Source organism: Eurosta solidaginis, chromosome 3, assembly GCF_040869045.1.
Source record: "Eurosta solidaginis isolate ZX-2024a chromosome 3, ASM4086904v1, whole genome shotgun sequence".
NCBI lineage: Eukaryota > Metazoa > Arthropoda > Insecta > Diptera > Tephritidae > Eurosta > Eurosta solidaginis.
The window spans coordinates 61870442-61883160 of record NC_090321.1 but is presented as its reverse complement, the minus strand read 5'-3'; the positions used below and the strand labels follow the sequence as shown (position 1 = coordinate 61883160).

Sequence of the window (12719 nt, the reverse complement as noted above, 5' to 3'; positions counted from 1 at the left end):
TCGCCGGGATCGGGCTGTCTTATAAGGTCACGTTTTCTCGCTAAATTTGAGGCCTCCGCCGGGAAGTGGGGCCGAATTTCGGGAATTCTACCGGCGGAAATGAAACCTGCCGAGGCGGATTCAACGACCTTGCGGAAAGCACGCTTTAAAGGATTTGTTTTCGTCCCACTTTCCTTTTTTGAAGTTTATGAAAGTGCGTTGTGCGAACTGTGACAGCTTCCTACCATACGTGTGGGGGCGTCTCCGTTTATTGTGCAGACCGTCGTTTCTTCTATTTGATCCGCCAACATCTCACCCCTACTGTCCGCCCGCAAGCTTGAATGCCATAGATCGTGATGGGCATTGAAATCGCCTAAGATAATGCGATTGTTGCCAGTGAGTAAGGTGCTGATATTAGGGCGGTATCCACTGGGGCAACAGGTGGCAGGAGGGATGTAGATGTTGATGATTTCTAGGTTTGCATCGCCTCACCGGACAGATAAGCCTTGACGTTCTAAGACACTGTCCCTGCGGTCGATGCCGGGATCAAATATATGATATTGCACAGAGTGGTGTATGGTAAACGCGAGGCTGTCTCCATTTCCGCTCTCGCTATCTTTTCTGTGGACATTATACCCAGAACAGGTCTGCAGTGCAGATCTTGCTGTGAATTTAGTATCTTGAATCGTAGCAATGCGTATGTTGTGCCGCTTCATGAAATCGACTATCTCCGTGATCTTCCCAGTTAATCCATTACTGTTTAACTGCAGAATTCTGAAGTGCATAGGGGGATACTTCGCCACTCTGGGAGTAAGTGGCGTGTGACTACTACACGAGAAACACTGACAAGAGTATGACCGTCCTAAAAAGATTCTTTTCCGGCAGATGCAGCAAACCCATTTCTCAGGACCAGGGTCAGGGGACGGACCCGGATTGGGTTCGATACCTTCCCGGAGCAAAGGAATATGGAGCAGTCCCGCTGCAGGGAGCTGCTGGGAGGATGACAATTTGTGGGAGGGACGCAACAAATTAAATGGGGTTACACTGAAATGGCAGTCCTTGGTCGGGAAAAATCCCGAGTCGCTCCATTACATAGAACCGACGGGCTTGGGAAGCGTCAAAATGGCGTGGCGCCGCCCTTTTTCATTTAATTTGTCTAGAATACTTTTAATGTCATAAGTCGAACAAAAATTAACGAATCCTTGTGAAAGGGGCATAGATTCTATGACGATAACAGTTTTCTGTGAAAATGGGCGAAATCGGTTGAAACTACGCCCAGTTTTTATACACAGTCGACCGTCTGTCCTTCCGCTCGGCCGTTAATACGATAACTGGAGCAAAATACGATATATCTTTAGTAAACTTAGTTCACGTACTTATCTGAACTCACTTTATCTTGGTATAAGAAAGGCCCACGCCCACTTTTTCGATATCGAAAATTACGAAAAATGAAAAAAATGCCATAATTCTATACCAAATATGGAAAAAGAGATGAAACATTGTAATTGGATTGATTTATTGACGCAAAATATAACTTTAGAAAAAACATTGTAAAATGGATGTGACACCTTCCATATTAAATAGAATAAAATGAAAAAGTTCTGCAGGGCGAAATCAAAAGCCCTTGGAATCTTGGCAGGAATAATGTTCGTGGTATTACATATATAAATAAATCATCGGTACCAGACAGATGATGTTCCGGGTCACCCTGGACCACATTTTGGTCGATATCTCGAAAACGCCTTCACATATACAACTAAGGGCCACTCCCTTTTAAAACCCTAATTAATACTTTTAATTTGATACCCATATCGTACAAGCACATTATAGAGTCACCCCTGGTCCACATTTATGGCGATATCCAGAAATGGCGCCCACCCATAGAACTATGACCCATTCCCTTTTAAAATACTCTTTAATACCTTCCATTTGATACCCATGTCATACAAACACATTCCAGGTTTACCCTAGGTTCCTTTTCCTAAATGGTGATTTTCCCTTATTTTGTCTCCAAAGCTCTTAGCTGAGTATGTAATGTTCGGTTACACCCGAATTTAGCCTTCCTTACTTGTTTATATTCTATTTTTTAAGCTCTTATTTTGCGTTCAGTCCCATTCACATATGCACAGGTAATTCTCAAACTTGTTATGAAATGTTTTAAATATACATTCAGATTGCATCATCAAATAAGAATTTCTCAATAAGAGAAATTTATGAAAAAATTCATATTATGCGTTTTTTCTAATCTTTTGGGTTTTAGTAATAGTTTTTTTTTTTGTTATTAATATTTTTTATTAATGACAAAAATTATTTATTAATAAAAAATAAATAAATGGTACCTTCCCACTCCCACCAATGATCGACCACAAATCGGTCTCGAAGAGTGAGAACGAAAAATCTTAAATCAAGCCCAAGTAGTGCTTGAAGTGAGCACAAAAGGTTCACACATCAATACCAAAGTGGTCACTGTTCTTAAAACAAGCCAATCGGTCACGAGTTAAGAAAAAACGTACTTAACAGACTTTTTTCAACGAATGTTCTTAATTTTGAAATTATTTCGTTCGTTTTAGAACGATTTTTTCTCTGAGTGTAGAAACACTGGAAGAAAATAGCTTAAACTGCAGCCATGTCAACTTTTATAATGACAGTAAAGCAGCAATTAAAGCAACAATCTCGCATAGCTCAGCATCTAAAAGTGTGTCAGAGTGTAAGGAATCCCAGGAAATAATCGAAACAGAGAGAAGCATACGTCTATATTGGACCTTCGGGCATATAAGAATAGATGGGAATAAAACGGCGGATGAACTAGCTAAAAAAGGCCCATCCCTCGAAGTTTGCTCCGTAGACGTCCCAATTAGATTGCGAGAGATTAAGAGAAGGCGAGATGTGCACATGATCAGCCAAGTGGGAAAGGCGTGAATCCAAGCACGAGGCTGCGGCTTGGACTAACAAAGCTACGTCTATAATTAAAGAGAGGATTGTAGACTCATGACGGGTATTCTGACTGGACAGTGCTTTCTAGGCCTGGTGAGTGAAATCATATGTTGGAAGTGCGGATAGGAGGAGGGAACGATCGTGCACGTTTTGTGCTTGTGCTCTGCGCTTTCCAGGCTAAGGCTCCAGCTATTAGGAGTGATACAGCTCTCTGATCTAGAAGCAGCAAGTGGCATGGGTCTTAGAAAGCTGGTATTTGCTAGGAGGACGGAGCTATTTTATAACATAGATCCTGGTTTTTCATTTTGGTCGTTAAACCGGCCAGTTCAACCTAACCTAACCCGCGATACTGTAACAGGTGATGGGAGTAAAAGGCTTTTAGTAGTAAAAAGAGGCATCGGTTAGTGGAGGACGGTGTGCGTGAATTCAAAAGGCAGTAAGAACTTCGAGTCTGAGCCAGGGAGGAACTTCAGTACAACAGGAGCAACGAAACCAACCCGTCGGCCTTGTTGTCAACACCATGGTGTTTACAAAGGCAAAGATTATCCAGACCGTACGGATATAACAATGTAGAGGCATCTCATACTGGATGGAAAGACTACCTGATAACTAGAATGCGCTGCCATGAGGATTTTAAAGCGCCAATAATGATGTAAGGTTGGAGCATGATTTCAAACTAATGGAAAGGGCAGGGCTGCGACGTATGCGGTAATCCCGTATAAAGCCAGTTTTACAAGCTGACGGACAATTATAGTGTCTTTTAGACGAAAGCAGTAGCCGTGACCAAAGCAGTAATAACACAGCTGAAACTGCAGCCGCGGCCGGTAAGGCAGTAATCTCGCATAGCACATCAAAAAGAATTGAGAGTGTAAACCATCACTGGAAGGAGTTGTGAAAGAAAAACTCTTACATCTACATTTAGTCCCAGGGGAAAGGTGGTAATGAAAAAGTAGTGGAGATGGGTAAGGAGGATTAGCGCTCTAAGCTTGATTAAGGGCCGTCCTTATCAGATTAAGCGAGATAAAAAGGAGGTAGGAGTTGCAAATGATCAACCGACAAGGAAAGGCATGGAAACAAGCGCGGACAGAAAAGGTGTGGTTGCTCATATCTCTTAAGAGAGGAGACTTGAGAGCTGCTATGGGCATACTTACTGCCGGTTGCCTTCTGACATCGCAGCGTATAAAGTGGACCTCGTATTTCTGTCCTGAAATAGTCAAACTAAGACGCCAGCTATTAGGAGTGACACAGCTATCAGTTGTAGCAGCAGCAAGTAGGAGTAGGTCCTAGAAAGAACCAACTTCTGGTAACAGAAGTGAGGTTCGGAAAGTTCAACCTAACCTCTCAAAGTATTTGACAGAAGCCATAGCACACTTGTCACTATTCGCTATGATGTCACTACTTAAAGGAATTCACAATAATCAATATCAGTAAGCATACAATATAATCTTAACCCTTGATTTCACATAAAAGATATATTTTTCAGTATTGTGTGAGCTCTTTATAAACTTTTCTCAAAATGAAAATTCAAAAAAAGTAAACACGTTTTCGACATGACAATTGTCAAATATAAAATTTCAGTTTTTCAAAAGTTTTCATTGTAGGTACGCGTTAGCTGCATGCTCCTACACATTTTTTTGCGTAAATAAAAATTTTAAATTTTAAGCAAATTTCGCTTAATTGATGTTCAGCAAGATTTTGTTCTCAATTAAAAACATTTTTATACAATAAAATTTGTTTTCTAAAAAAAAAAAATTCATAAATTTTGTGTTTCAAATTCAAAATTAAATTGCAATAAAAATGTTTTCCGGTAATCAGGAGATACCAGCATCGAGATTACAAGCTGAAATGATGCGGCAGAACCGTGCATTAATCGAAGACTTCGTTATGAACGCAGACGTACCGAAGTGGTATCGCGGCTTATCGACATTTCAAAAAGAAGCCGCCTCTAAATTACACTTTGCCATACGTGACGATCTTGAACAGGGCACAACGCATCGTGTTAAAGCGCTATTAACTCGTATCGGACTACGACCTCCAATGCGTGAAGAAAATATACGCTTCGTAATGTTCTTAAGCGGTGGTAATGATTTAGCATTTTTATGGTTCATCAAAGAACTCTTCTACACTACGGCTACGGACAGTACCGAGTATAATGTTAACGAGCAGCTGATTTTATCATGTATTGCACGTTTAGACATGTTGTTCACTTTGCGTGGATTAGATCGTGTGCTCCCACCGGAACAACCAACGAAATATGAAATACAACGCATGGAGTTGGCGAAACGAAAAACAGAAGAAAGCAAATTACAAAAAATGCATAGGTCGTCTGTGAGCGAAACTAATACCGTAAATAGTATGCGGATTAAATATAAATTGCCATATTTTGATGATTTGGTACGACCACGCCTTCATGAACGTCCGCTAACCGCATATCCAGAACCATACCGAACAAATATTGAACTTAATAAAGTTCTCAGAGATTCAACTTTTGTTATACCCAACGCACATAATCGTTGGTTTGCTCAATATAATTTACATCCGGGCAAGAAGACAGGAATGCAAATGTTGACTGAAAAAATGAGTGAAATATTGAAAGCCAAAACTCCTGGGCGTACTATACTCGAATTAAGTGCTATGTTTGATGAGAATATGTATAAGCGTGCAACACATTCTTTGCACGAATTAATAAGTTCAGAGCATGATATGGAAAAAAGTCTTTGTAGGCATCATCAAATTCTTGCTAATATGGAGCGAAATATTGAGCATGAAATGCGCGTGAGAGCGAGAGAAGAATGTTTGAAATATTTCAACGCGGAAACGCCTGAAAGGGAGGTAGGTATGAATGGCGAAATGAGTTCTTAACGCTCGAGATTGGACGGTCTCCCCAAAGGTTTGATTTTGAGAGGTCCACGAAATAGCTTTCTCATATGAAAATCTCAAACGTACTTTTTAGGTCAACTCCATAGCATTTATCTCGGCTGTCAATAAGGGCTTTCAGCTTTTTCACCATCATCCGGTTATAAGATGCAGATAGCAGTTCTATCTGCTTTTTTTCGTCACTTTATATTTCCATAGCATCTGCGGAAGATCTCGAAAAAAATGTTTGAATCCTCTGTTATGCCTTAAGCTCGTCGAAACCAAGAAGAGTAGGACTCGCCTTTTCCCGATTATTCTTTCAAACTCCTTATAACTTGCGCCTACTTCGTTTAGATCGGCTGTTATAATTATAATTATCTTATCCCACTTCTAAATAAAGAAACTGCATGAACCAATTTATTATTATTAATAAGTCTGGAAGCACTACGACCTTTGTGCCAGACCTTACAGCCTAATTTTGTATCTGGAGGCTTTTAATGTATCTAAGTACCTCTTCAGGCTTTTTACTCCATATCACATAGGGATTAAGAGTCCCACCACCTATATGGGATAGTCTCTGCCTAGCTAGAGCTACGCATTCGCAGAGAATGTGAACCGAAGTTTCATCATCCAACTCACAGAAACGAAAAATTTGGGTATCGGATAGATTTAATTTACTTAGGTGATATCGTAGACCGCAGTGTCCCGTATAGTACCCAGTGAGTGTTCTTAGAGGGAGGATATAAGAACTCTCACTGGCAACTATTATATTATATTAATGAGTTTGGCTGATACTTTCGTTGCCGGAAGTATAAACACTTTGGCCATGCCTTTGCCCTGGGCAGTCAATCCAGTGACGTCTGAATTGTTTAGTTTCCCAGTTACTATTCGTTTCCCTGGTGTGTGCTTTTGTAAGTCGATGTTGAGCCTCTCCGCAGACATTCTCTACCACAGACTTCTATTGCATGAATTTCTGCCTGAAATATGGTGGTGTAGCATCCCATTGGTATCGATTTCTTGAAGTTCGGCCCATAGATCCCAGCTCCCGTTCTTCCGTCATCGAATTTTGATCTATCCGTGAACCAGACCTCTGAGTCAGGGTTGTTATAAGTATTCCCTATTTCCCAGTGGGTCTTGTCCACAATGGACACTTCAAAGTTCCGTAGATTCTGAGCTTAAGAGACATTACGTCACGCAGTTGTAATGTGGGATTTCCTATTCACACATATTCCCTATCATGTTTCCTTGCTTCAACTCAGAAATATTTCGAAGTCTTAGTGTGCCTAGTGTTGCCTCTTTCTCTATCAGAATAGGGAAGGGAGGTATTTCCACTAAAGCACTAAGTGCACTGGCGGTTCTCATCGCACCCGTTATGCCAACGCAAACTAGTCGATGCAGTTTACTTAGTTTAGCTGTTCCCGTTCTCTGCGTGGCCTTCTGCTACCAAACTAGGAAAGCATAGGTGACTATTGCCTTACAACAGTATTAAATGTCCTATATATCGTTTTTGGACATATCGAGTACAGGCGAAGAAAGCCCTTGGTGCCTTGTTTAGGACAGCAAACCGCATGAACCAAACTTATAGTCTCTTTGGGTTTCAAAGCGCTCAAAGAGGTTTTTATCACTACTAACAGAGCTGACTGTCTTCGCCGGCAACTTGGCATGTAACCGAGACACACACAACCAATCATACAGTGTTAGTGCTACCCAATGGTGCTTGAAAGTCGACAAGACATTGTAAGTGTTGATTTGGCGGACCAAGCAGAGCAGCTCGATCTGGTAAGGCCTGACCTGTTTGACAATGGCAAGCTTCAGCAGATTGCTTTCGCGGTCGTTTCGCCGGATTACAGATTGCTTTTCTGGCCCGCTACACTCTGGAGACAAGCTTTCGTCCGGCAATTTTCAACTCTGCTTCCGCTTTAAAATAGCTCTGCGGGTAATTCGTCATTTCGAGAGACCTTATCATATTTCTGCCAGGACATTGATATTCGAATTTCGTCGTAGTCGAAAAATAGGACGGGTTTCTTCCTTAGGGATTGAAGTATCGGATTTGTCATCTCCTTCGCTATCTAGCAACGAGAAGAGGTGTGCCCATCATAACTTGAGCACGCTCTGTACGATGGTCGTCAGGTTGTTTCGGTAGGAATTCACCCCGAAATTGAATCCTTCGGGTATTATTCCTGTCAGCCAGCAGCTAAAGCTCCCTACACTCTTGCCGTTCTGGCTCACGTTTTTTACTGCTAAGTAAGCGTCTCTCTTCCTCGCGTCACGATATCGCTCCAATATACCGGGAGTAGCTGCGCCCTTATACAGCAAGGCCCTATAGGCAGTGTCCTTTAGTTTCGAAGCAGTGAGGAATATCCGTCATCCATCGTACATGTTGCTTTTTCTGGCTCACTGTAAACGTATGACAGTACATAATGAGAGAGAAATGTGGGTAATCATTAGCGTTTTGTTTCATATACAGCTTCTCTACGGCAAACATTTCAATTTCTTTGCCGCACAGAAGCGTATGCATATCTTGGCTGCTGCAAGGCTATAGCTCGAGTCAGTATTTGGATCTCGTAGAGTGCGCACATCAGGGATCCTGAAGCTATGCGTGTCTTCGACCACGTCGGGATAGATCGGGTTTCGTGTTCTTCAATCTTTAGACAAGAAGTAACTTGGTGGATCTTTTTATCTAGTACTGCAGATGACCATATATAGAGTCGCGGCGAAGTACATCACCCTCAACTCTTTTGAAGATGTTACATCGTGGGGTTAAAATTTTGTGACTGTAGGACTAAGGATCATTCCATGCCTATCCTGATGTCATGACTTTGGTATCATGGCATGGGCGGTGAGCGTATGTATCTAGTTTCTCCTAAGGAAGTGCACATGCGCAAATAGGCGTTACATTGGAAAGGCTAACTCTGATGCGGATGGCGACGAGATGCTCATTCACAGTTACGAACGACAGTATTTGGCGGCGAAGTCTTTTTCCTACCAGAAGGCCGACAATTGGCACTTCTGCCCATATGACCACTGCAGTAGACGCATAATTGTCCTACCTTGCTCCATCCACCGTGCTTCTAAAATAACGGTTATATCGGTCTTTGCCTTCACAAGTACAACCAGCCGGGTCTCTGTACCTTTTCCTTACCACCCCAAATCGTGGTCCTTTAAGTCATAGTCCGGTGAACATTTTCCGAGGCCGTCATCATAAAAAAGTTATGTCATCGGATGTTTGTAACGAAATTGTTCCGTTGACAAGGGTTTTTACGTGGCGCGTCACAATCTCAGCACACAACCCTAGGACAAATATACCTACCGCGCGTAGTTTCTAAGCTTTCTTCGTCCGTTTTACCGTGATCCTCTTAACATTTAGTTTTACGTTGAGAACGGAAAACGGTACTGAAGATAGCCCAATGCGTCACCGGTTTCACAATGTCAGTTTATTCTCCTCTTCCCTCTCTTTCTCTCTTTCTCCAGGAACGCATTGCACGCATACGCAAGCAAATCGAAAAAGACGTTAATGCACATTTAATACAATTTAAGAAACTGGCTGATCGTACACGCAGTCACTTACATTTATGGTCTCAAGATGAAATTCGTAATTGCGATAGTGAGGAGAAATCAAATCATCCCAGATCTCGTCTAAGTGGTGGCGCGCAATCTCAAAGTGATAGTAATATTCATCAGAGATATGAGAACACAAAGAGAAAACTCTTACTACCTTTATGTATGAAGAGCGAGGAAAATATAGCACGTTCAGAGCTAACAATACATGAGTCGGAGTTCCTTATAGGTGATAGTGTATTAGCTGGCGCTCAGCAGAGAAAATGTTGTGAGGCATGCATGGGCATGAGCTCTCCACCGAATCGTAACAACAAACGTGAGCATGTTTCCAAAATTCAAAGAGTGCGAGAGATTTTGCATCAAATGCCATGCGATTGTGGCTATGGTTATATAAAAAATTATGATTATGGACATTCAGAAAATTGGCAGCGCGATGGAGAGTTATATTTTAAATCGCCTGATGATCATCATCCATACATATTTGACTATCAGCGCGTATTCGCATTGAAAGAGAAAGAGACCAGCCGACTCAATGTACAGAGAGAATATTTAAAGATAATAAATAGTGATTTAAATTTGGAAAAAATTGACCCAGAAGCGCCAAAAAATTTAGACGAAGCCATTAAACGTTATGCCAAACGAGCACTCACCGAAGGTTTAGCTGCAGCAGCAATAGATCCAGAAAATGAAGAGAATTTACGTAAACTCTATCCATATTTGGAAGATGTTAGACCTTATTATGATCCAGATGATGCAGAATTAATGCAGCGTATGCTGAAAAATGCGCTCGACTTCTTAGCTCTGGATAAGCGCTATGTTTTAGCTTCGATGAGCGATGCACACAAATTACCGTCATTATTGGCGTGGATTGAGTCACGCTTTGGTAAGGCGTATACGAGACAAAGTTTACATAAAGTACACGACGAGTCGCTGCCAACCATACACGCATTGAAAAAAATGACTGTAGATGTGGGGGGTATACCATCGCCAAAAATGCTTGGCAATGCGATATTGGTCAATTACAATTGCCGTGATTATCTGCTGAAAAAGGTAGGTTTAATAGTAGCCAGTAGTCAACCTCATTGCTTGGGACCCCCGGCATTTAGTGTCGTCTTCTTGAGGAATATGTTTGTATTTGGCTTGTCGTTCTCAAGCTTTCGTATTTCATTTGTTCGTTAAAACTGCCTCAACTACTATTCGGCGGCCGTGGTGGGTGGTAGCGCCTACTACACCGAAGGTCCTGGGTTAAGTCTTGGGCAAAGCAGCATCAACAATTTATAAACAATTTTGTTTCAATTAGATACAAGTTTTTCTAATAGGGGTCGCCGGTCGGCAAACGCACAGAGTGTGTTTCTGTCATGAAAAGCTTTTCAGTGAAAATACATCCGCCTTGCAGCTGCCGTCTGTAGTCGGCGTACGACATGTATATCCCGTCCCGGCAATTTGTAGGGAAAATTAAAAAAGAAGCACGGCGCTAATCGGTAGAGAAGATCGGCTTAAATTTCCTCGGAGGTAAATCGCGACAAGTATTTATTTATTTTTTTTTTAACTTCTATTCATATGGATAGGGATAATTTCGAAGATAAGCTCCTGCCCAGTAGTCAACTGTTTGTTTTTGTTTTCTGCCTTGCCGCATTTGTATTTTATGTGCTCGTTTAAATCGGCTCTAGGTTTTTCCCAAGATATTTAAAATTGGATTTCATAGCGCAGCTCTTAACTTGAGCTTTCAGTAGTTGCATTCGTGAGGGCTCAGACATGAATAATGGCTCTGTCTTTTGTTCATCGAGGTCAACGTCCGTGCCCGTCATTCACCTTTTAAAGGCACTGTCACGGCGCGCTGTATCTCTTTTCCCGACAAAGGGCTATATCAGTGTAACCAAATTTAAGTTGTGACTGCTCCGGAAGAGCATCAAATCTAACCCAATGGTCCAAGAACCGGGACCTGATACATCAAATTGCAAATAATATGTCTAAGACGCTCATACTCTTGCCCGCGAGTCTCGAGAAAATAATGCTTTCATAGAACGGACTTTCTTGGAGTAGATCCCTACATATGCTAACCCCGTAATTTCTTCAAATATTTTGTGGCCCCTTGCTGCTCTAGTCTAAAAGGTCTTGCGTTCCACACCTAAGCAGCGATGCTGTTCAGCAAACCTAACCATGTACCAGCTGTTGCTCGCGAGAACCGATCAGCCAGAACGATCAGCCGCTTTATTACATCAGAACGCCTTGACTGATAAGCGAACGTACTTTTTTTAGGCTCATCGATTTGACATCAAATCGCTCTCACGCTGGATGATTACCCTGCAAAAGCTATGGAATAAAATCTGTCGAAATTGGAGGAGCATCTAAAGATCTGCATCCTCTCTGCCGCTATCATGCCGATATTACAACACCTTGACAATGTGGGAGCATGTTTTACATTATCATTCCTACAAAATGGAAACTGGCAAAAAGTGGTGATAATAGATCGTGGGGAACCAGCTAACTAAGAGAAGTCATATCGCCCGATATCATCGATTTTAGACACAGTCGATCATGGCTTGTTAGTGGAAGACATAGAGGGATAATTTCTTCCTACCAGCCTTAAAGGGTGGACGGTGAATTACCTGAGTGATCGACAGGCATCCGTTTAGGAATGAAATATCTAAGCCAATAAGGAGTAAACAGGGAATGGCATAGGGTGGTGTAAGGGACACCTGTTAAATTTCTACATATCAAATCTCCCTTCTCCTCCTGAGGCAGTGGCATTGTTCCCAATTTGAATGACTGGACGAGAAAAGTAAAAAAGGCGAAGCGGAGGGGAAAGCGAAAGAAAGAAGAATTCATAAGCCTAATGAATCAAACTTATTTCAGTAGAAACTCTGAATCCCGCCTGCACCATGCACTTTATTTCTCGGAAACTAAATAAATACTAATTTTAATAATTCTTTTTCAGTCTGAAATGCTACGTAAGAGTTTTTACGAACGTGTGAATGCGTCTATTATGGATCAATCGCGGACCTTCTATATGGCAATGAAACCGAATTTAAACGAAAGTATCAAAGATACATTCTTCGCTTATATGCCATCTCGTGAAGCGGACATACAACATTTCCGCATTTGGCGTTCACATGAGTACATGCCCGCCAAAGAAGAATTCATCAAGCGTAAATGTCGAGCGCTGAAATTAGCCAAGCGTTGGCATTAAGGTCTAGCTGACTAGGAGAGCTTGTCGTTGGTTGGTAGTACAGTAAGTGTAAAGGATATGAGATGTAAGATCGAATCGTTTTTTTTTTCCTAAATATGTTTTCTACTTCTATTTAAATTTTATTACGTTTTAAAAAAATATGAATGCAATTGGGTATACAAATTTTGCAATCCAATATTTTTTTGTAGATCTATTTCTCGAT

General features: G+C 41.5%; 1 protein-coding gene across 1 annotated transcript; it reads left to right on the top strand.

Moving 5' to 3' along the window:
• Positions 1 to 4710: 4710 nt before the first annotated feature.
• LOC137246404 (uncharacterized) lies at positions 4711 to 12517 on the top strand. The gene is made up of 3 exons (XM_067777499.1): positions 4711 to 5745; positions 9241 to 10377; positions 12266 to 12517. Exons 1-3 carry the CDS (start codon positions 4711 to 4713, stop codon positions 12515 to 12517), a joined length of 2424 nt encoding a protein of 807 aa, XP_067633600.1.
• The last annotated feature ends 202 nt before the right edge of the window (positions 12518 to 12719 follow it).